The sequence below is a fragment of the Etheostoma cragini genome, chromosome 15, assembly GCF_013103735.1.
Source record: "Etheostoma cragini isolate CJK2018 chromosome 15, CSU_Ecrag_1.0, whole genome shotgun sequence".
In the NCBI taxonomy this organism is placed as follows: domain Eukaryota; kingdom Metazoa; phylum Chordata; class Actinopteri; order Perciformes; family Percidae; genus Etheostoma; species Etheostoma cragini.
Window position 1 is genome coordinate 3,861,494 of NC_048421.1, and position 23,553 is coordinate 3,885,046.

The 23,553-nt window shown below is 40.6% G+C and overlaps 3 protein-coding genes across 8 annotated transcripts in view; 2 read left to right on the top strand and 1 right to left on the bottom strand.

Annotated features, from left to right (window-relative positions):
- The window catches only part of mmd2a (monocyte to macrophage differentiation-associated 2a), a 9,335-nt gene extending 5,781 nt beyond the window's left edge, over window positions 1-3,554 (top strand). Inside the window, exons 4-7 of the mRNA XM_034893790.1 lie at window positions 1,504-1,578; window positions 1,694-1,795; window positions 1,957-2,026; window positions 2,606-3,554. Of these exons, the coding sequence (XP_034749681.1) occupies window positions 1,504-1,578; window positions 1,694-1,795; window positions 1,957-2,026; window positions 2,606-2,806 (448 nt within the window). The 3' untranslated portion in view covers window positions 2,807-3,554. The remainder of the gene's footprint in view (window positions 1-1,503; window positions 1,579-1,693; window positions 1,796-1,956; window positions 2,027-2,605) is intronic.
- A 630-nt stretch (window positions 3,555-4,184) lies between these two features.
- Window positions 4,185-12,714, bottom strand: ap5z1 (adaptor related protein complex 5 subunit zeta 1). 2 transcript variants are annotated; one of them, XM_034893767.1, is made up of 18 exons: window positions 12,534-12,714; window positions 11,737-11,874; window positions 11,224-11,404; window positions 10,711-10,861; window positions 10,510-10,622; window positions 10,228-10,402; window positions 9,991-10,038; window positions 9,007-9,147; window positions 8,792-8,829; window positions 8,060-8,222; window positions 7,485-7,663; window positions 7,228-7,370; window positions 6,468-6,586; window positions 5,591-5,718; window positions 5,377-5,474; window positions 5,127-5,259; window positions 4,679-4,893; window positions 4,185-4,583 (listed from the first exon to the last, which is right to left on the bottom strand). In XM_034893767.1, the coding sequence occupies exons 1-18, from the start codon at window positions 12,572-12,574 to the stop codon at window positions 4,331-4,333; spliced, it is 2,457 nt and encodes an 818-aa protein (XP_034749658.1). In that variant the 5' UTR covers window positions 12,575-12,714; the 3' UTR covers window positions 4,185-4,330. The 2 variants fall into 2 exon arrangements, with proteins under 2 accessions (XP_034749658.1, XP_034749659.1); XM_034893768.1 differs by lacking the exon at window positions 9,991-10,038.
- Window positions 12,715-13,990: 1,276 nt separating this feature from the next.
- The window catches only part of card11 (caspase recruitment domain family, member 11), a 19,677-nt gene continuing 10,114 nt past the window's right edge, over window positions 13,991-23,553 (top strand). For 4 of the 5 annotated variants that reach the window (XM_034893756.1, XM_034893760.1, XM_034893758.1 and 1 more), the window contains exons 1-5: window positions 13,991-14,250; window positions 20,135-20,333; window positions 20,475-20,612; window positions 21,316-21,492; window positions 23,205-23,353. In XM_034893756.1, the coding sequence (XP_034749647.1) occupies window positions 20,144-20,333; window positions 20,475-20,612; window positions 21,316-21,492; window positions 23,205-23,353 (654 nt within the window). In that variant the 5' untranslated portion in view covers window positions 13,991-14,250; window positions 20,135-20,143. Of the gene's footprint in view, window positions 14,251-15,884; window positions 15,890-20,134; window positions 20,334-20,474; window positions 20,613-21,315; window positions 21,493-23,204; window positions 23,354-23,553 lie in introns of all 5 variants that reach the window. The other variant, XM_034893757.1, reaches the window with a different exon arrangement.

Below are 23,553 nucleotides of genomic sequence, written 5' to 3' on the forward strand. Positions count from 1 at the left end.
CATTCAGCTTGGTCCACTTTCCCCTCATGACCCTATAAAATCAAAAATAAATCTTTAGTCAAGGAAAAAAATATCTCAGAAAGCCATGTTCTTGAAATGTGGCTTAACTGATCCAGAATAACATTCTACCAGGTTGAAATGATGCTTTATTCTCTTATTGGTCTAACATCTCTCATTGGAAACGTTTTATTTAGGTGATGCGTTTTTGTTCACTGTATCCCAAAACTATTTCTAGGTTTGAGGTTGAACGTCGATTGTTAACCCTCATGTTGACCTTTTTTTTTTTGTCACGAAATATGGGCTGTCGAAATATGCGCCAAAAAATGTAAAAAATAAATAAATGACAAAATGTTGAGAAAAGCAACAGAAACGATGAAAAATATAGTCAAAAACACTGAAAGAAAAAAAAACATAGCCTGGAAATACAGAACCAAATCCAAAAGGGTAAAGGTTCCGGCATCAAGTAATGAAAGTCACCCATCTCAAAGGGAGGCACCACAAGGGCATAGTTAATAAGCAGCATTACTCGCTGAGCAAATTCAAATTGTGCTTTTGCGAGAAGCCTGGATTTGCAGGGTAACAAAATTGTTAAAAAGGCACCAAAATATTGAAAAAGTGACAGAAACTATGGAAAAAGCAATGACAGTGTTTAAAAAAGTGACCAAAACATTGAAAAAAAACACATTCAAAGAGAAAACTTTGAAAAAAGCCTTCAAGCCCTTTGAACTTGTCATTGTTTTTCTTCTGTCACTAACAGACAAGAGGCACTAAAATTGATTTAAAAAAGATGTATTCATTTTTAATTTTAGTTTTTTATTATTATGATTTTTATGGGGTCTGAGTTCAAATTTAGCTAAAATGCTATAAAGGGTCTAAAATCGCCAATGGTCCAAATTACATTAATATTCTTAACAGTTTAGCTGCAACAGGAACCATATAGAAAAATGAAATGACATAACTATTTGCTGTTAAACTGTTAATATACCGCCCAGCCCTAATCGAGCTAACTTAATCATTCCTACAGAGAGCACGATTAATATAGCTATTGGAAAAACCACAATATGTGTAAAACATAAAAGTTTGTGTGTTTATTATGATTTTATTAACATATTTAACTGACAAAGTGATGAATAGAGTCCAACTTTTAAACAACTCCTCTTCCCTTTCACCCACAATAGTCAGAAAAGACATAACAGGCACTGTTTTATGTGTTGAAGGACAGGGTCAGAGGAAGTTTGAATGTGTGGTGTGTGTGTGTGTGTGTGTGTGTGTGTGTGTGTGTGTGTGTGTGTGTGTGTGTGTGTGTGTGTGTGTGTGTTTTCACAACAACCAGACGTGCCTTTTAAAATGTAAGCTCTGCTGTGAGCTGAAAGAAACTGCAGCCCCATTTTGCTTTGTAATGTTACGCAGGCTGGGTCCTGTATAATTTAAAGAAATATGTATAACACTAGAATTGAAGGACAGAAATGAGCTTCCATCTCTTCTTCTCTCGTCTGTGTGTAGGAAGGTGGAGCAGCGTTTCCACATGTGTGACAGAATGGCCATCTACTTCTTCATAGCTGCCTCCTACTCTCCCTGGTGGGTCAAGGAGTGACATACAGTCTGGTAGTTATTATAACTGGTAGTTAATAGTTATTAACACAGCTGGTTAATAATAAGCTCCAACGGTGAATGTGCCCATGTGTCTCCCCAGGTTGATGCTGAGGGATCTGGGGCCCTGGGCGTGCCACATGCGCTGGCTGATATGGCTCATGGCGTGCGTAGGATCCTTGTATGTCTTCTTTTTCCACGAGAGGTAACAAAGTCTGTCTTTCTGTCGCTCTGCTCTGAGTCCTGGTATTAAAACAATTAACCTGAAACTAAGTGTTTACAGCAAACACTGGGCTGTTTGAAGGAGAAACAAGTGCCAGAGAATATGGTGTTGTATTTTTACGTCGTCTTGTTTTTTACCTGCAGGTACAAGCTGGTAGAGTTGTTTGGATATGTGGCCATGGGGGTTGTTCCGGCTTTGGTCATCCTGTCTATGGTAAGCATACACCACTAAAGTCTAAGCATTGTCTTTCTCTGCCTGTCTTCTCAGAAGAAGAAGAAGAAAAAGCTGTCTTCTGCGAGCCCTCTTCCGCTGCAGCAGGCTTCCTGCTATTGTGTGAAATCAGACACTGTCAGGATTTAAAGGGCCTATAAATCAATTACTGTAACGTTACCACAGACTACTTTCAAATGCGTTAGTTTTTAGATTGACTTTGTCTCAGGTATAATGTTGTATTACAATAACAGCATAACAATCACAGGATATGAAGTATATTTTATATATTTCTTATAAAAAATAGCCAATAATACATTAGTCTGTCCCTCTCTTTAGTCTGTTTTTAACCTACTGATTCCTACTGATGATATAAATGTTGGATCAGAAATTTACCATATCTTTGATTCATGGGTTATATTCTGTTAATAGAGGGCCAAACATCAATGCTGCTGGAGATTGTTTGTTATTATTACATTTTTTTTTATAATCATCACTTATTTCCCATCCTTTTTTTGCTACAGTAAATCACCTTCAAATTAATTTTGTTAAACACTCACATGAGTTTTTGGGCTGTTCCAGGTGGAGCGTGCAGGTGTGTGTGAACTGGCAGTGGGAGGAGTCTTCTACGTGGTGGGCGTGGTCTTCTTTAAGAGCGATGGCCTCGTCCCTTTCGCCCACGCCATCTGGCATCTTTTTGTGGCAGCAGGAGCATGCATTCACTATTACGCCATCTGGAGGTACCTGTACTTACCTGGGCCGCTGCTGCAGACGTCCAGGTGACTAGCCTCTTCTAGTCATTAGGCCGTTTTCTTCTGACTACAGCTAACCTGACTCATGAAGCTGAACCTGGAGAGATGGTGCTGAGATGATCCCATCGCACTGACTGCCGCTGATCAGATGAAATTCTCCACAGTTGGGTCTCAAAGACCCGGGGGAATCTTTCTGTTACGCTAAAAGGCATTTTTAAAATGCTAATTATATAACAGACTGAACAGTGAACATTCATACTGACTTACAAACTTACGCAAAGTTACAACTTGCATTATGCTGTCCAAGACCTTTTTTTCATCAGAAAGATAAAACAAAAAACAGCCCTGGGGTAAGAATCTTAATTTGTGTTCATCACCTGCTGGGAGATGTTTGTGCAAATAAGGCAACATATAATGTGCCAGCAAGATTAGATGACCAATGCTGAGTGAAAGGAGTAGTTTGACAATTTGTTAATGCGCTTAATTCCCTTTCTTACTGGGCGTTAGATGACACTGATACCACTCTCATTTCTGCACTAAATGTATAGTCAGCAACTCTCTGTAAGAATACGCATCAAGCGTATAAAATGTTATTTAATCACACACACAGAACTGACGACATACAGTCTGTGACTAAACTATCCTAGGCTAATTAAGTCCACCCTTAACATATCCTAACCATAGGTTATGTGCCAAAACATTCCACAGGGGCATTCCTCTATCTTGGCGCTAACCCCTACTTTACTTTATATTGGTTTGGTCTATTTTTGCACAGTGGCCACATTTTGAAAATATTGAGTTGGCATGTTTTAGTTTGACTTAGACTGCATTAAGCAACCTGCAGACAGACTTAAAGTCCCCATATATTGGCTGATTAGAATCCACATTGACTCTGATGAGCCTCTCTCATTCCAGATTATACGTCTACTGTTGATGACAGGCCTCAGTAGCACGATTGGGATTCTGCTTGGATTTAAATTAGTCTTGAATAGGCCTTAAAATCAATTCTCATACTATTTTGATATATTATTTGTAAGATTAAAAGTCTAATCTAAAGCTAATGTTAAACTAAGTGTATTTATTGGTAGATTCAAAAAGATTGTCGCGGCTATAAGCATTGATTGTTTTGTTTAAGTGGTGCACTCTTATCCTTGGGCACTTTTCTATCAGCAACAATGTTGAATGAAGTAAAATTTCCTAAAATCCTCAGAATACACATGGGATTGAATTTTTTACTTCTTTAAGCATAGTTCAACTGTTTGTTTTACAGAGTCATTTCTCAGGAAGTTTATATAATTAAAAAAGAAATCTGACGATCTATTTTATAAAATTGTATTTTCATTGTATTAAAGAAGATAAACTATATTACACTGGGACGGGTTTGGGTATTCTGTGGATGCAAAAAATGCTTTCAATCAAATATTGTCTTTTATTTACAAGAATAATGTGCAAAAATCAAGATTCAGCAGGATATCATGAGGGAATCGCCAGCTGCAAATTCAAAATGATGATGTGTATGCATTTCAGTGTGTATCGGTGTGTGTGTGTGTGTGTTTTATTGTGAGTGTGTGAGGCTGGTGAGGGCTCGCAGTCGCAGGGGCATGGCCACGTTGGTGTCTCTGTGCCACTGGGGTGTTGTGACATGTGGAGGTGGGGTCAGGACGCTCTGAGCCACACCGGGGGCTTTCAGCAGTGACCACAACTCCTCGCCTCGCGTTACTATGGCAACAAGGTCCTCTTCATCAGCGCACCAGGCCACTGAACCGCCTCTGGTTAGCGTTCTTAGCTTGGAGAGGAACAGAGACACTCTAAAATAGACATAAGCGCACAATTACATGACATTACATATGTCCGCAAGAGGAAAACATCAATCAAATCCACTAAAAAAGTGTAGTACTGTCACCTGGGTATGAGGTCATGTGATCGTGATGCCAGCTTAGCCAGAGCGCTCATTAGCGTGGTGACAACTCTGGGTGCTGGGCAATCTGCTCCAGGTGGTGGGACAGATGAAGTGATCTCAAACAGCACCGCCTCCAACGCCTCAAAACAGGAAGTGATGAGCCTCACGGAGCAGCGGGAGTCACATGACACGGAGAGGTACTCTCCCAGAACCCACACCTGAAAGTCAAACAAGTTCAATATCATCTCAGTGTCAGGTTTTTGTTGTTGCACATTTGAGTGTTTGGTGTGATATCAAAAGGATGCTGAGATATGACAAAAGCTTTAGTTTTGTAAAGGATCCAAAATATACATAAAGGAAAGAGGATCATCCTTAGATCAGCATGATCCTCCTCTCTGCCATCCTCAGACTCACACACACACACACACACATACACAAACAGTTTTATTACCACATGTGTGTAGATTTCTTCTTTGCTATAGACGTTGGCTGTGGCTCCAGCGAACTCCAGCAGCTCGGGAGACTGGTCCACTACAAGAGACGGGTGGAGCTTGCAAAACTTCAGCAGGTGGCTGCTGAACACCCTGCAAAAGTAGGAAGACAAAGCAAGGCGTGGAGTGAGGGAGGAGATCAGGGTAAAAACATACAGCAGAGAAACACTTTACGTTCCACTGTGTGTGTGTGTGTGTGTTTGGGTATACCTGTGTATCTCTTTATTGTATTCAGGGATGTTGAGGAGGAGGCTACTTCTCTCCAGCATCACCAGAATCAAGTGTGTTAAAAGCTTCTCATCGGCTCCCTAGAAAACAAGCACATATATCAGATTGCTTTAAAAGCTGAAACTAAACGTCCAGCATTCTAAAGTGCGGTAGTTGCCGTTGTAATGATTTGGTACAGAACATTTAGTCTCTTCACCGTAATGACCGTGTTGAAATAAACGTGCAAAAGCACGGGAACAGTCTGGGCACACTGAACAACTCTCGGCCAATCAGCGCTCTCAGCTAGCAGCTCATGGAGCGTGCTCAGTCGGTCAATGGTGTCACCTGTAGAGCGAGAGAAAAGTGATTAAATGAACTTTGTTTCTGTCACTGCCCAATGTGAGTCAAGTGTAGATTTGAGTTGTGCATGCGTCACTTTGGTGCAAGTAGCCTCCAAGAAGCTAACAAGAGACTTCTGTAATGTCAGTACAATAAAAATGGACCTACTTAACGAAGTTGGTTCACTGCTGGCTACAAGTTAGCATTAAACACAACAAAGGTTGTCAGTTAAATTGTGCATTGAGTTAACGTTAGCAATCAAACAATAACCAGCCAGCAGCTGGTTAGCCTAGCTTAGCATAAAAAGGGCAAAATAGCTAGCCCGGCTCTGTTCAAAAGCAGTCCGGCTTCCCTGAAGTATATTACTGGGATTATGACGGACATCTGTGAGAGACGCGCCAGATGTCCCTACACCTCCAATACCTCTGCTATCTGTTTAGCAAGGGCACTGTTGACTCAGGACCAGCCAGCGCTGCCCAGGGCGTTTGTGATTAAAGAAATCCAAATCAAGCCAGAGCGGTTTTTTTTCTCAAATCCAAATTAGAAAAGCGGTGTAGCCAGAACACACTCCAGCGCTGACAGTGCTGTGGAGATAGGTCTGGCAAAGGGAGAGTTGTCCAATACAAGCCCAAAAGGTAACAAAATCTGCCTGCTAGCACCTTCAAAGATCATTATTAACTTGTTCACTCATTATACCTGATAAGCACATAAGCGCATTTCTCAAAATAACAAAGTATTCCTTTAATGTTGTTTACCTGAGCCGGCATCCCCTCGAAGCAGGAAGAGGAAAAGCCCTCGGAAAGATGGGTTTCGATATGCATCAGGTGACAGGAGGACACGTCCTCCTGGCTCAGAGGTGGGCAAACAAGTTGACCTGCAGCACACATACACACACACAAAGCCAGTAAGATGGTGGTAAAAATAAAATATGAACATAGTTAAAGGTCCCATGACATGGTGCTCTTTGGATGCTTTTATAGACCTTAGTGGTCCCCTAATACCATATCTGAAGTCTCTTTTCCAAAATTCAGCCTCGTTGCAGAATTACAGCCACTAGAGCCAGTCCTACAATGAGCTTTCCTTAGTGTGTGCCATGTCCGATTCTGTAGCTTTAGAGGAGGAGAGGGGGTGTGGCCTTGACCAACTGCCACTTTGCTCGTTTGAAAGCCAGGATGTCTCTCTCTCTCTCTCTCATGGGTGGGTCAAATTCTCTGGACGGGCAAAGTAGAGAAAAGGGAGGTAACATGGCCCCTTATGACCTCATAAAGAGCAAGTTAACCTGCTCGGCCCATCTGAGCTTTCATTTTCTCAAAGGCAGAGCATGATACCCAGGGCTCAGTTTACACCTATCACCATTTCTAGCCACTGGGGGACCGTAGGCAGGCTGGGGGAATGCATATTATAATGTTAAAAAAAACTCATAAAGTGACATTTTTATGCCATGGGACCTTTAAATCAATCCGATCTGCAGTTTGTAAATTTTTTACACGTTTTTGCTCTAATGTGTGCATGCACCTGACTTGTAAGACCAGTGTGGCAGAGAGACAGGGCAGGTCCAGCAGAGTGTGGAGAAGCTCTACTGCAGTTCCAGCTGTCACCAGAGATGACAGCAGATCCACAAAGTCATCCACCACCGCTGGGCTGTCCCACGCTAAGAACTACAAAGAGAAAAAGCTTGTGTATCCCTCATTTGGTATAGCATGTACTTCTCACTAGCCTTCAGTAGGTATGTGTAGATGAAACAACAGTCAAAGCGATTTCTGTATTTTCACCTTCAGCAGGTTTGGGAAGGAGCGGGTGTACTGTGGGACTCGGAGCTGTAGGCTCTTGAGGTTCAGTCGAAGGAAGCGTAGAAGCTCGTGTGCCAGGAAGTGGTCGTTGAACAGCTCGGCAGGGAATCGGCCAAACACCAGCTTCCACACACTCTCGCAATCCACTGCCGCCATCTCGCCTAGACGGGACACGTTCAGCAGTTTTAAAATGAAAATGCTTTTGTGAATCAAGAAACTGAACTGCCATTGTGAAAGAACTTCTATGCGTGTATAGTGGCTTGAAACCTACCAGAGCCAATTACCAACATAAGGGTAAGATCGCAGGTCCAAAATGAAAATACATTTTTAGTCCATTTATTTTTATTTCAGGTAAAGCGATGCAAAAACTATCTGTGGTTGAACTGTATGTAAATAATCACACCCCTCATAATGTAGGTAGGCCTACAGCCAACAGCGATTTGGTTAATGTAAATAAAATATGATAAACTCAGTAAATGGATCCTACAACCTGAATCCATACTTATGCTTTTGTACATACGTGATTTGGAGAAAGAGAGAGACATGTAAACACAAACCATGGTTGAGGTAGAACTGAGCTATGGGCAGCAGGACTCTGGCAAACGCCAGGTCTGAGCTGAGCCGACCAAAGAGCGCCTTAATGCATGGGAACGCTCGGAAGACCAGCGAGGCGTCCTCTTCACACACACAGTCCAGGATACACACCGCCTCCACCAGACACTTAAAGAGGAAACAGGACAGACACAATAAGGGCACCAGAATCAAATAAATATAGCTAGTTTATTTAGAATATAACTAAGAATGAGGAAAGCAACATTTTGCCCTAAATTGAAAAATTAAGCATTGTAAAGTGCCCACTATACAATTATAAACTATTGATCGTTCTTATTGGTAATATACTAGAAGGAAGAAAACTACACCAAACGGAAAATTATTTAAGATGGGTCCCATATTGTACAAAAGTGAGATTTCCGTGTATTTTATTTTAAAGCAGGGTGAGGTGCTATATTAAAACTGTAAAAGTATCAAAACGCTCAATCTGCAGAGAAATGCACACAGCCCGTATGCAGAAAGTGTTTACAGTAGTGAATACAGACATTATTGAAAAATAATCTGTTTTTTTAATATTAAAGCATATAAACATGTTCTAGTAGAAACCCATAAATACTATAGTATGCTTGTAGTGTAAGTAAGTAAGGCTTGTTTGTGTCAGAAACGGAACCAGTATGTGTGTATGAATGTTCTATATGTTCCAATGGTGCTCATAAATATGGGATATTTGGACTCACCGCTTTTTGCAGGTCCGTATCGGCCTTTTTGTGTGCCTCTGAGACAAAGAGAAGAATACACATCACTGTTCACACTTACACAGTTAAATATAATGGACAGATACTAAAGAACAGACGACAACCTCATATGGGAGTTTTTAAATTCAAAATCTGGGATTAAATCTTACTTTTTTCTCACACACACATTGTGCAATATAACATGTGCACAAACTCACTGCGATCGCTCTGTTCGATGAGGCGTAGGCAGTACTGGAAAGACTTCTCTCTCAGACGCTCTTTTGGAGGCAGCAATCGGCTGGTGGAGGAAGTCGCTGAAACCATGGAAACCACTGATCCGTCCACCTCCGACCGGTCATCTGCAACACAGGTCAGGAATGAGAGCTCACAACTCAAAACCTTCTGAAAGAAATGATGATTTATCCGTAGGACGTATCCTCAGACTGCTTGTTGCTAAATCCAAACGGAGAGCAGGAGTTATGATTAAAAAGGTTTTAGTTCATGGAGATCCAAACCAATACCTTGGTTTATAAAACATCAACTTCAATCGAGAGGAACTTCGCATTTTAGCCACAAGAAGAAAAAAAAAAATTAAATAATGAAGAATGATTTGCAACAACATGATTTAGTTTTGTACACTTTGTCACCAAGCTACTTTAAAGTTAAAGCTTTAAAAAAGTTCCCAGTTCACCCCAAAGTCCATATTTTCCAAAAGTATATGTTTGGCGCTTTGAGCCCCACAAGGCGAGTGCTAGTTCCATTATATTGCAGAGATGGCAGACATCTCCACGGCTGATGTATCCAACACTAGGCTATCCATGCCATGATACCATTACCTACGGGTAATAGGGAAAATGTCAATTTTAGATTTGGGGGTAAACTGTCCCTTAAGATAAGCTTGCTGTTGAGGTTTAAAATCAGAGAGCATTGGAAAGGTTGAAAGATGGTTAATCACTGACGCATCTTTCATCACAGTGATTCATTCATGATTACAGACTCAAATTAAAGAAGGAGGTGCACAAAACAGGGAAAGAGTAGTTATGAAGTCACAGGTCAGGATTTCTGTTTAGGGGGTTTGTTAGATCACATTTGAGTCATGATCAGGTCAATTGGGGTGCCATACCGAAGTTAAAAAGAAGAAGTTCAGCATTATTTTAGATGCACACGCATGCAGGGAGGGTCCACAAACTTACAAGTCTTACCATTAGAAAGGGAGTGGGAGAGGGAGAGGCTGAGCTGTAGCCTGTTTGCTGGAGATAATGAAAACACAGAGCAGGTCATCTGAGACAACTGATATAAGTGAATTACAACCATCAAGGTTGATACGTTGAGGCTGATGTTCCTAGTATGTACTCCACAGCTGGGACATGAAGAACTGAGCCTCTCTTATATGGAAAGGGAAAAGGACGCGTTTTTCTTTATTGGTGGGTTGGTCATACCAGTGTCAGCTGTGCCGTTGCCACTAGAAACAGAGTGGTAGGTGAGGAGCCAATGGCGAAGCATTGAAAAGGAGTACACGTTCATCCACTGGTCCTCTGTGAAGCCCTGGCCCACACACAGCACAGTGAAGAAATCCCCCGACACCGCTCCATCCAGCTCCGCTGTCGGTACCGGCTGATAGAAAACACAAAGATTTACAACAAAGCAGCAGAAAGTACTGTCTTCTTCACTTTTACATTAGTGAAAAAGTTGGAAATCAAAAAATGAAGTGGACGGCTTGCCTGACGTGACCTGTGTCCTGTGAAAAATCCTCCCGCGGAAGCCCCGCCTCCCTGAGTGATGCTGGCATAACGCAACCAATCAACAAGCTTTTTACTCAGGAGGGTCACGTGATCTGTAAGCCAGGTGGAGAGAAAAATGATGATGTAAGGGATCACTGATCAGATGTGGATTTTAACTTTGCCCCACTCCTTGTCTGTTACCTTCAGTGAGGCACTCGGGGCTGAGTGTGAGGATGGTGTTGAGAATCGGCAGGGTGTATGTGAGCGAGTGAGCTGGCGCCTCTGATGGTCGGCTTTCCAGACCGCGAAGGAGCCGGGCGCAGAGAGACGACAGATCAGCCATGGATCCAGCCTGTTGGGGTTTAGTTGGTGAGCGACAGTGAAACCATACAAAAGCTCACTGTGTGTGAACCCATGATTAGTGTGTATATATATGTGTGTGTGTGTGTGTGTGTGTGTGTGTATATTTTCACTACCACCAAACAATTGTCTTCTAAAATGATATACATTAACACAAACCAAAACCCACTATGGTACATTTTCTAGCTTCTTCCCGTAGTAAATGGCTTATTTCTAAAAAAAGATTTAAAGTGGTGCATTTGCATGATGTTTGTGGAGAAACTCAGTTTTACAGATCTGTTAAATCAAATAATTGATTAGTCAACCAAAGTTTGTTAGTGGACTACACACTTCTTTGATTGAGGACAGCCCTACCTGAGCGAGCACCAGGGCAGCAGCATGGCTGTTCAGTTGACTGATGTTCTCCTGGTTGTAGTTCCCTTCCTGCCCAGACAGCGGCGGTGTCTCTCTGAGCACAGCTGAGCTCAGCACCTGAAAATGCTCCGTTGGTGACGAGAGGAGTGATTGAACCCTCTTCTGAAGTTCCGGAGGCAACCTTTGGTCAATGATAACAGATGAGACATATGGCAGAAATGTTATGGATACAATCTCACACTGTATATTAAAGATTTTGGAGCAGAAATAGAAGATCGATGACTGGGAAGGTGAAACTCAACCCTGTGGCTCTTTGTGTTTGTGCTTGCTACCTTCAAGAGAGCAGAGAGAAAAGAAGAGAACAGAGAGGGAGGGAGGATCATGGAAGTAGGGGTAGATGAGGGAGTGAACAAGGAACGAGTTAGATAATGATGATGCAAGTTGAAAGGAATGAGGTGATTGGACAGAGGGTTGTGCATGGTGTATGGGAGGTATGTAGGTTGGAGCTCTTACGTCCTGGTGTACTTGGTGGCGGAGAGGATGAGGTGCAGCCTTTGCAGAGAGTCGACAGTCTCATGACCGAGCTCTTTCCCCTGGAGCAGCTTGACTAATCTGGTGTAAAACTTCTGCAGCTCAGACTCCTGAATCTCCCTAGAAATGACACACAGAGCACCTGGTTATGTGTCTGCGAAGTCCTTAGAATGGTCAAACAGGGTTTGCCCCAGTGTAATGCAAGCCTGGTAGTCCACCGGGCCCAAGTCGATCCCCCACCAGGCCTAAGTCACTAGGCTAGGGGGAAACATTTTAATGTATTTTTAAGATTTTTAAGATTTTTAAGTAGTTACAGTGGGGAGACTCGCTTGGAAACTTAAACGTTGTCATATTTTCCATATCTCCTGTTAGCTAATAGCACTGATTTAACGCAGAACCCACACCAATCTGCCTTAAAGCTGGTTTTAAACTCTCAATGTTACGATTACGTCTATGAATCTGTCATCACAGAAGAAAGCATTTGGCTCTACATTAATGCTGCCAGCAGTCTGTGACTGGCCCCAAGGGGCCCCTTGTCAAAAAAGAGACACTTGCTACAACTTTTCTGGGGGGAAACTCTAGACAAAGAAGTGTAAAATTAACGATTATTGAACGTAAACATTAAAAACACAGCACAGCACAGCACGGTATTGACAAGCTACCTAGCTTTAGCCGTGTTAGCTTAGTAGAGGAAATGCTAACACTATGTGTGTATGTGAAACAGCAGACGAGAATAGATAAACACGGTGGAGAAAGTTCTTCCTTTTATGTTTTCTTACCTTGCTTGTTTAATTAAACTCTCTGCACCGTGAGAGTACATTATTAAAGAAAGTCTGGTGGCATTCCTGCTGCGGACCGTAAACAGTGCGGTCGCTAATACAGTCCTGACTGCAATCACATGACCGTCACTTTAGTTCCGTCTTCACTAAGGGGAAGTTATGGTGCAGCTCTGTGAAAATGGTAACTTACTCGCCATTTATAGCCATAAACCATAATGAACATGAAATCAAAATCCTCAGTAGATGATTATATTTATACAATCAGTAAAAAAAGAACGAAAAAAAGGTAGGTCTATACTTTGAAAAGCATGTTTTTATCCTTTTGTTTTGATAATGTAGAGCCCACACAAATCTTCCTTTAAGGCTACTTCATGGTAAGCCTACTTCAGACTTCTGTTTCAATAGTTCAATTGACTAAAATTTAGTTTTTATCAATTGCATTTTGGTGTGATACAAATTGCAATATTCGTTTTCCGGTGAGAACCAAACTGAAACAAAACTGTATTTTGCAGCTTGTTACTTTAGTAGTCTATTGGTGGATTAACACAATACACTGTTAATATTATCAGTCTATGAGTAGCACCCATGATTTACAGGTGTTTCTTCTTCATCCAATTTTTCAACAGAAACAGGCTAATTTTATTTGTCCAAGTAGCTACTTACATTTCTTTTTGAGAATTTCACCATTTCCATTGTGATACCTTATAATTCTACATTTCAGGGGCTATGGTAATATACACATGGCCCACTACTCCTTAATCTCTGTACTTTGTAGATGAGAACAGTATCAAAAGTAAAAGTAGCCTAATAATGCAGTTACAATGCCACTTTTAATTTCTTATTTAGCAAAAGCCTACTGCAATGTAAAAATAGGCCATCACTTTTAAAAGTCCTGGATTGGAAATGTCACACAGGGGTAGCCTAAGTAACATCAGCAGAATGTAGGCTACTTGAATTAATAAAGTAAAGGTAAGGTAGTCGTGAACATAATCAGTCATCAATATGAAGCCTGTGATTGTCACATTATTATGTAGCCTATACATTGATTTTTAATAATGCATCAATGTGTAAGCAGGGTTTATAGTTCTAATATATTCTATAACAGTGTAGCCTATCACATTTTATTGTTTTGTGAAAGCAGAAGGAGTAAAAAGTAGAATATACTGTATATAGCCTAGTGAAGCTAAGCAGGCAACGATTCTCATTTGATATTTCCATCTTCCAAGAAATCAATTGCCCGTTGTACGGATTTCATGCTGAAGGAGTAACTGACCAATTATATACGCATAACAGGTCCCTACGCGGCCACCGTACCTGATAACAGAGGCGCTCTTCCTCACCTCTGTGCACTTGTTATTTCCATCTGCGCTCACACCGCCCCCGCCCTCTCTCTCTCTCTCTCTCTCTCTCTCTCTCTCTCTCTCTCTCCCTCTCTCTGTTTCTCTCTCTCTCTCTCTCTCTCTCTCTCTCTCTCTCTCTCTCAACCTCACACATTGAATCGGAGCCACAGCTCCCATGCTCTCGCGCATCACTACTACTTTAAAAGTCATTTCTCTTTTGGATAAATGGAGACAACCTGTAAGCCCCTGGTACTGATGGTGAACCAACCGGTTTAAAAACAACATCCCCCCAAAAAAACAATAAAAAACGGCTACAACACCTTGGCCAAGTTTGATTTCCCTTGCACTCTTTGGACAACTTACCCGCCGCATCTCAGGTAAGCAAAAGAACTCTACCCCTCTTGTTTTCGCATGTGAGGAAGTTTTTGAGCGATTCAGAAATTAAAAAAAGAAAAGTACAGCCTTGTAAACGTGAGTCATTTTGAATGGAAAAAAACGCGAAGCCGAGAAGTGATAAAACAACTCGGATCGCCGCAGCGGTGGCAGCCTGTCAGCGGGTGTCATCTCCACTAAAACAGCCTACACATCTGTCCAAACTCAAGTCCCTTAGACCTCCAGAAGAACTCTAATAAACTGCACGTTTGTCCCTTAACACAACTCGTTGATACTCTGATGGGATCAGTTTTGCACATGTGCAACAACATCTGTAAATGTTGTCTATCAGCATATGTGTTTAGGCCTAATGACAGTTAATGTTGACTGGCTGGTATATTCATGGCTTGTAAATGAAGGAAGTTATTAATTTGGCAAACACAATAGCTGAATGTCTGTCAACACTGGGTTATTATCTGGCATCATTAAAATGTTTGGGATTCCAATAGCAGGTGCAAGAGACAATGGGGTCCAGTGAGTGTGATACAGGGAGACACACAGGTCATGTTCTAAAATGGTCTGTTATAAAATATCTAAAAGCAAAAATCCTATCAGATCTAATTTGTGTCAGTTGAGCAGTGCTTGACATGGAAAAGTTTGTAGTCTAACAGTGCATTTACACAGAGGTGATTGCATCCTGCATATTCATCGCGATTGCATTGATCTCAACTTGTTAAATGTCATCTTTTTGCTGAAATATGTTCTAATATGTCTGTATAACTATAGTAATGAGCTTTAAGCAATAGAAAGATAGCCTCCTTTTTAGAACTACTCACAAAAAAACAATGCTTTTCATTACACCTTACAAATAATGTGCATTAACTTTTCAAATGTAACAATGTCACGCTCCATTGGAAGATTTGGTTTAGTTTTCCTAAGGGGGACATAAAAACAATCACAACCTATTTGTTTTTGTTTTTTGTTTGTTTTAGTTTTTTTTTTAAAGAAGTAAATCATAGAGTAAAAAAACACATGCAAGCCTTTAGAGGAGCTTGATGTCTGTGGGCCCTGTCTCTGCACGGATGGAGCCCACATATCAAGTTCCTGTGAGCTCCAACTATTCTGCCAGACAATGGAGCCTTTATGATGGTTTGTACACCTGAACCAATCATATCTGCATATCAGCTTGCCGGCCAGTCTCAATCCAGGACAGTAAGCCTGGGACACAGCTTCTCTAGGACCGTTGAGCCACGGCATGGGCTTCAAACCGATATTTTCAACCCTGAAAAACACGATCAAGCATGTGCTTTCCTAAATCTGGAACGTCATCAACAGTCGAAAGCAAAACCATTCTTTAGGTTCAGTGAATTCGGTGCACTAAGTGATGTTGGATTGGATTGCAATGTGCTTAACTCCTTTGTTTATTGGTCAGTGGCACACTTACCCCCTCTCTAGTTTGTGTGGCGCAGAACATGGCTGTGGTTGGCTGGGCGTGCAATAAATCTGGGTCACAATAATGCTCTCTTTGTTGGACAAATGCGTGCATTGTTCATACAAGTAGACAAAAAAGGAAATTAGTGATTTTGGGCCAAAGTATAAGTAACATACATAATTTGGACTTCTAAGTTAATATGATGAGAGTTTTCACAAGAAAATCTGTTACACCTTCAATAAGTCATAATAATTTCTATTAAGCCATTAACAAACTAGGATGCTTATTCATCACTAAGAGAAAATAGCAAATCTTTAAATCGACTTTAATGTTTCCTCTAAAAACAAGGAAATAACAATACAAAAGATTGTTTTATTAACTTGTTATGAGGATGCCGAGTCATTGTAGCAGCAAAATCATTAGTGTATGAGAAGGAAACATGTGAAAGAGTATAGATTACATGAAGACTAACTAATGTTGGTTATTGGAAGCAGATGCTGTGAGGATGCAAGGCAAGCTGCAAAGCCAGCAAGATGTCTTTGTAGCAAAAAGTGCAGGTCTCAACATAAATAAGTTATGCTGCTTTATCGTGTGTCACAAAGGAGACAGCGTGGCCCCAACAAAGTGATTGCACAACAGAAAACGAGTACAAGTTTGTAATGCAGTCACTATTTTCAGCACACTTTACCATAATTATATACAGATATAATTTGTACTCGTTACATGATGCTTCTCGCTTTGTGATGCCTGATAACAAAAGCACGTGAAATCTCATGTGACAAATTAACACCCAACTGACCGTAACTACATACCTTTAGACAATGTGCTGCACAATTAGTCAATTAGTCAGTAGAAATCATTAGAGCAAATTTGATTTCCCAGTTTCTTATGTCTATGTGATGTAGGACTAAATTCATTTATACTTTAATGTTAGAATTTGCAATGTTAGTTTTGAAAATATTTTCCTCAGACTTCATTTGAAATGGCAAGGCTATGCTTTAAAGCACATTTCAAATTATATGTCTGGGAAGGTTTTACACCAGTTTTAATCTTGGCAATAATGAAGCATTTTCAAACATGGCATCAGTCTATTTTAAATGTATTTATACTGTACATTATGTGTTCACATGACATGTAAATACTTTGTATGTTGTATATAAATAATGTTTATTGGAGACTATAGTGTACGTTCTTTGTTGACAACATGGTGGTTGACAACACCGAGTATTTTACATAAAATGAATGAATTTCTAGATGCAAAGAGCAGGGTAACTTATATTCAGAGTGCTAGTGTTAGCAGTAGTAACCCCGGTAACTGTGATCAGAGCAAGGCAAGGTGGGAAACAGTTAAAATACTGAGCCGGGTGTTAGAAAATAATGGAAACAACAACCGCGTTGCTCGGTGCTTCAGAGTCCTGCAAGACAGTAAGTGGTTGTGTTTGTGTGTCTGCCTTTGTTTAAGTCTGCAGTTGCTGAAAAAAAAGAGGAAAAGACAAGGTTTAGTGCGAGGACACACGTATGCACGCACACACACACACACACAAACACACACACGCAGACACACACACATACACACACACACACACACACACACACCTAGACTGCTCTAAAAAAAACAACCTCTCCTGACCACAATACTATAAAGAAAAAGGTCCGACTGAGAGGACTAAAACAGAATAGAGGAAGCAAGCTACTCCTCCACATCTGGTTTGAAAAGGAGGAAGCAAGGATGAGCTTTCTCGGTAATGACATCCAAAATAAGAGAAGAGAGAAGAGGAAACATGTATGTGGTTACTGAAGGGGTCTGCATGTGTGTGTATGCATGCACTGTGTGCTTCTGCATGAGTACATGGGTGTGTGTTGGTGTGAGCGCTTGCGGTTTTATCATCTGCTGTGACTGTGGCAGTACATACACTACACATTACATAGAAATAAAAGCTTGAGAGAGTGTAATTTTTCTGTCTGCCTCAAACTGCATTTGAAAAGCAGCTTATCATTGATGTTGTTTACTGTCTGAGGGTCTACATATTCGAAAATGTCTACATATTTGAAAAAGTCAGAGAAATGAGCTGAATTTGACTTAAATCTGAGTGGTGTTTATATTTAGAAAGAGGCGTTGCTGTTGCGTCCTTTATAATTTAACCAGCATCTGTCTGTATGTGTACAAGCGCAAATTTCCACATGCACGGTGCAGATGACAGTTGTATGCAAAAGTGTGTGTGATTGTGTTTGTTTACATGAGTAATGGCATCGGATAGCATTGATTTGCCTATCTGTAGGCAAAAAGTCTCAAAGCAGGATTGTCTAATTTCTTGCACATGGCCAGATGGCATGCAAATCCCAGAGATGCATGGACAGTGTGTGTGTTTGTGATTGTGAGTGAAATGATAAGAGAGAGGAAATCAAGTGGGAGTGAGAGGATGATAAAGAGTGTAGAAATATGTCTTTGGAAAAGTAAAAAAAAGGAGAAGTAAATGGAAAGATGTCAGTTGGTTAAAGTATAAGTTGTTCATAAGGGAAACGGATGAAGCGGAGAATGTGTGGGACCCAAATGAGCAAAACCTCACTTCTCACGAAGTCTCACATGCTTCTTTTGCAGATTATCATCAATGATCAAGAGGCATGTCAGCTGTATAAAATGTTTGCCGATGTTATCTTGTTGCTAACATGAACACAGGTTTTGTGCTGCACCTCCGTTTGTTAAGTGAGTGACCAAACAAGGCAACATAGCTTATTAGGTGCTCAGCTGCAGCACAGTAATGTACCATGTCAACGTAGGGAAGACTGGGTATGGCTGGAACCCTTTTTGTCACCGCACTTAATTTGCAAAATCTTTGTGTTAGATCTCTCAAATTTTGACAAAGTACCAATATTTGTCTACTACAAAAATCATCTTTCCAACTTCTCCAACTACTGTACAGCACATAATGAATTCATTGTTGTCCAATACAAGTTCCAAGTTCCATTGTTACAACCTGGGCTAAATTGTTACACAGCCCGGGTTAGGTTTTAACAATAAGAGTGAAGAATTAGAAATGACACAATTAACAGCAAATATTTAATAACCAATTCTAACTAAGGTCTAACTCGCTTCCTGTACCTGTCCAATGCTTAGTATCTCATGTGGTGTGAGTCCAATATGAGTGCTCAGTTGCGGCATCCTCTACACGTTTGACTGCTGTTATGTGTGTGTTCCTAACAGAACTTTTTTCTCTGAGGTGTCCTAATTTCTTGCAGTATCTGCTCAATGTTACATGGCAGAGTGTTCTATGGGGACAGACCTTACTGTCTTTCCCTGCCACATCTCTTCTGATATATGTGCAAGCTCACCCCTCCGTTTTTAACACCAACTGTCTTGGCATTCTGAAAAAAAGTGGGTTCAGTTGTCATTGGGGTTTGTTGAAACATTACAACTTCCGGGATTGCTCCGTTGCCGCCGGATATTCCACCGGATTTGACTCTTTTTGGCTACCTAATGGTCCGTTACCTTCCGCTTTCTTTGTGTAGGATTTCTTAGGACTATGGTTACCTGCTCCTCAAATCTCTGCAGGGTAAATCCAGACCGCTAGCTAGACTATCTGTCCAATCTGAATTCCAAGTGTCCAACATGGGGTTTTAAAACCACTGATTTGGTTGGGTGGCTGCCTGCTTTCCCTTAAAGCAGGACGAGGAAGAAGCCCTCAGAGTAGCACGGTTAGCACGGCTAACGGTTTATCTCCCTTAGTTGTACACAACTAACCACATGTAAACTAAGACATGATGTCAACTTGTGGTGTCTTAGTCTCATCTTTCTTCCTGCTTTCTTTGCATTCACCATTTTGTACCAGCGGTTACACATGATAAAGGAGAAATGAATCAGAGTACGGCCGTAGATTTGTGTTTCTCCACCAACATTCATTATTAATAAACTTGAATGTAATGTTGTAATCTGAGTTGAGTAAAATACATTTCACAGTTGTGTGTGACATAACTAATAATAATAATAATCTGATTACCTCACACATATAATATTGTACTATAATGCTACTTGCACAGTAGTTACTTTATATTTAATATTATACATATTTTAATTAGATATACTATGTATGTAGGTTGTACATTTTATTCTACACTTGTATAAACTGTACATGTACATTCTTTTTCATCCATTTTTAAAATAGTTGTTCTGGCATTTTTTATCTTTGCTGTCTTATTTTATTTTATATTATTTTTTATGTTATTTATTATTTCTAGTAGATCTATAGTTTTTTCTGTATGTTTGTGAGTGAGTATGTCCTTGTAACTTGTTGCTTGTAACTGCGTAATTTCCCAATTTGGGATTAAGAAAGTCTATCTATCTATCTATCTATCTATCTATCTATAGACACAAACACACACACACACATTGTAGTTCTCATCTGAATCAGTGTTGATGATGCAAAATGACATAAACAAAAGGAAGTACTGCTACTTTTCAGGGTCCAGAGATGGAAAACGGGACATATGATGACATGGAGGCGCTGTGGGAGAAGGTGGAGTGCAAACGGTACGAACTGTGTCGCACCATCTCCCCGGCAAAGCTCACCCCCTACCTCCGCCAGTGCAAAGTCCTGGATGAACAGGACGAGGATGAGATCCTCAACTCCATGCTGCTGGTCTCCAAAGCAAACCGCACAAGTAAGTAGAGGGATGTGTGTGCATCCAGTGTGTATCAGTCATGTTGTCCTCACGCAATAGATTTCTCACCCTCTTAACCTGAGTTTATGTGCGTTTATGTTTCTTTGTGTTGAACTTAAAGTATGTCAATCAATCTATCAGGCCGTCTAGTTGACATCCTTCACACTAAAGGAGAGCGGGGGTATGTGGCGTTTTTGGAAAGTATGGAATTTTACTACCCTGAACTGTACAAGCTGGTCACAGGGAAGGAGCCCACGAGACGCTTCTCCACCATCGTAGGTGAGACACACACCTTTGGATGCAGACGCACGACACACACATGTATGCATGGACACACAGCTTTTACTTACCGCACAGAAAATTCATATTAGAGTTTGACTATTTTCGATTTTAATGGACAATAAACTGTATTTCTGGACTGACTGGATCAAACTAATTGAAGAAAAGATCTGGTCATTATAGGCAAGCTTGAATGTTTGATTGCTTTTTTAAACTACAAGATCTCTGTCTTTTTTTGAACTAGAAGACCTTGCAATGTTTTTGGAAAGAAAGAATAATTGGTGCATCATCTCTGTGTGATTTGGATCTGCTCCAAATTTTGATGTGTTCTTTCTCAGCCAATTGCCTTTCCACACAGTTCCAGGGAAATCAGACCTATAGTTTTTTTCTTTAATCCTGCTGACTAAGAAACTGAAATCTGGCCCTCCTTGAGGGGGGAATAGTAACAATTAGAAAAGAAGAAGTACATGAAAATGACACATTTAACTGCCAGATGTAAAACTGGTTCTGTAGCTCTGTTCAGGGAGGAACAGTCATCAGTCACAGACAATCTAACCCTGCAACACTTTTCATAGATCTCAATTGGCTGGTGCAGTCCTGCGTTATATAGAGTAGACGATGTACTGTATCATGTGATAACTATCTAACTCTGTGATGTATCTTTTTTACCCTCCCCTCCTTTCCACCTGTTTTCTCACGGCAGTGGAGGAGGGTCACGAGGGTCTGACCCAGTTCCTGATGAACGAAGTGATGAAGCTGCAGCAGCAGTCCAAAGTCAAGACCTTGCAGCATGTGGAGCTCAGCAGGAAGAACTGCACCCTGGAGGACGAGCAGAAGAAGCTACGACTGGCCAATCAGGAGCTTCAGGCCTTCCAACAGAGTAAAAATACACATTATTATTTCAAGTTAAGATAAGATAAGATAAGAAAACACTTTATTGTCCGTAGACAAGCCACAAGGCAACCCTTTACAGAGGCATAGAAACCCATGATAAACATTGAACAATAAACGTACATTCAAGAAACAAAGCACAATTACAACAAGTATAGTTACATTTTGGAAACATTATAATAGAATAAAATAGACATTGAAATGATTAAGTTAAGCCCATACATTTAAGGTCAAGAATGAAAAGTTAAGATAAATCCTTTTTAGCAGACAAATTAGAAATGTTGTGTTTATGACATGCAAGCTTCCTTCTATCTGTGTTTCTCCACTGCATTCTTTCCATATAAGACTTAAAATCAATGGCAAAATCACTAATGAAAGATGCGTAGTATCTCAAATGGTTGAGCATTAAATCCAAACCAAAAATGTACCACCATTTACAGAAACTTTCACCACACATGCTTGGTTTTCGGTTTGCCCTGCTCCATGCACCACAGTGTTTTTTTTTCTTTATTAAGGAAATCACAATGACTAGCAAGGCCTATAAATGACACAAGGAAACTGTGGTATGTGTTGTGTCCTGTTAAAACCTGCAGCTGGTGCAACAAGAACGTTCACGTTGAAACAAATTAAAAAAAAAAGGAAGAATTTAATTTCAGGCCATATTTCTCTGACAGCCTACTGGTGAACATCTAAATTAGGAGGACACAGTTAACATGGCAACTTTACTGCAAATCCTATCCTTAAACCACATCTGTCCCTCCTAACAATTGTTCAAAATTCTGCTGCCAGACTTCTAACAGGTCCCCCTCAAAGGTCTCATATTACCCCTGTCTTGTTGAACCTCCACTGGCTCCCTGTAAAATTCAGGGTTGATTTTAAGATTTTAGTGCTGACTTTCAGAGCCTTAAACGGTCAGGCCCCACATTATATCCTGGACCTTTTGAAGCCGTATTCCCCTGACCGCATTCTTTGGTCTTCTGGCCAGAACCTACTTACAGTCCTAAGTACCTAAGACCTGTTATAAGACCCGAGGGGACATGTCATTTCAGTCTATTGCTCCAAGACTGTGGAACGCCCTGCCTCTGTCCTTGCGTCTTGCAGACACTGTCGTCTCTTTTAAAAATGATCTGAAAACATGTCTGTTTAAGAAGGCTTTTGGTTGATGTTTTTTTTGCTAGTGTCATTTTAATTTTATATATTTATATACATTTTATACTGTTTGTTTTGTTTTTACTTACTCTTTTGTACAGCACTTTGTGTTTTTTATGTGAGAAAAGCACTTTATAAATAAACTTTACTTACTTACTTACTTACTAACAATTAATATGTCAAAATTTATAAATATATGAAACTGATGGTTTTGTATGTCGCATAAAATAAAAACACAGGATTCTACTTCTGAACCAAGAAGGCACTGCACATCTCACTCAGTTAAAAGCAACATTTCAACACTTTTTAAAATTATTTTTCACGATTGGTTCATTTATATTTTAAACAGTTTATTCACATTATTCGTTCTCTTTGAAAAAAATAACTTTGAACTCTTTTGGGCTTGGTGTAAATGCATTTTCTATAATCATTTATAAGCATAACATTTTCATAAATGTTCAGTAATTACTTAAACTCACAGCTGGTTATCAACCAAAAGTCCAGACAACACACTAATGTACTGCTGTATCAAGACCACGCTTTGTTCTCCAGGGAACAATAAGTTGAGAGAGGAAAGAAACACCTACAGCGACGAGCTGCTGAGAGTGAAGGATGAAAACTACAAACTGGCCATGAGGTACGCCACGCTGAGCGAGGAGAGGAACATGGCTGTGATGAGGAGCCGAGACCTGCAGCTAGAGGTACTGATGGACACGTGAATGCATGAAAATAATGCCATTACATTGTGTAAAGACATGATCATTTATGGTAACCATTAGCAATGAGCATGGAGGAAATGTGAGGATTTGAGGACATTGATAAGTGGGTGTAACCAGCTAGTATCCAGGGGCCATTCCTGGATGGTTTGTGTGGGATGGGTGAGGGGGGGGGGGGGGGGGGG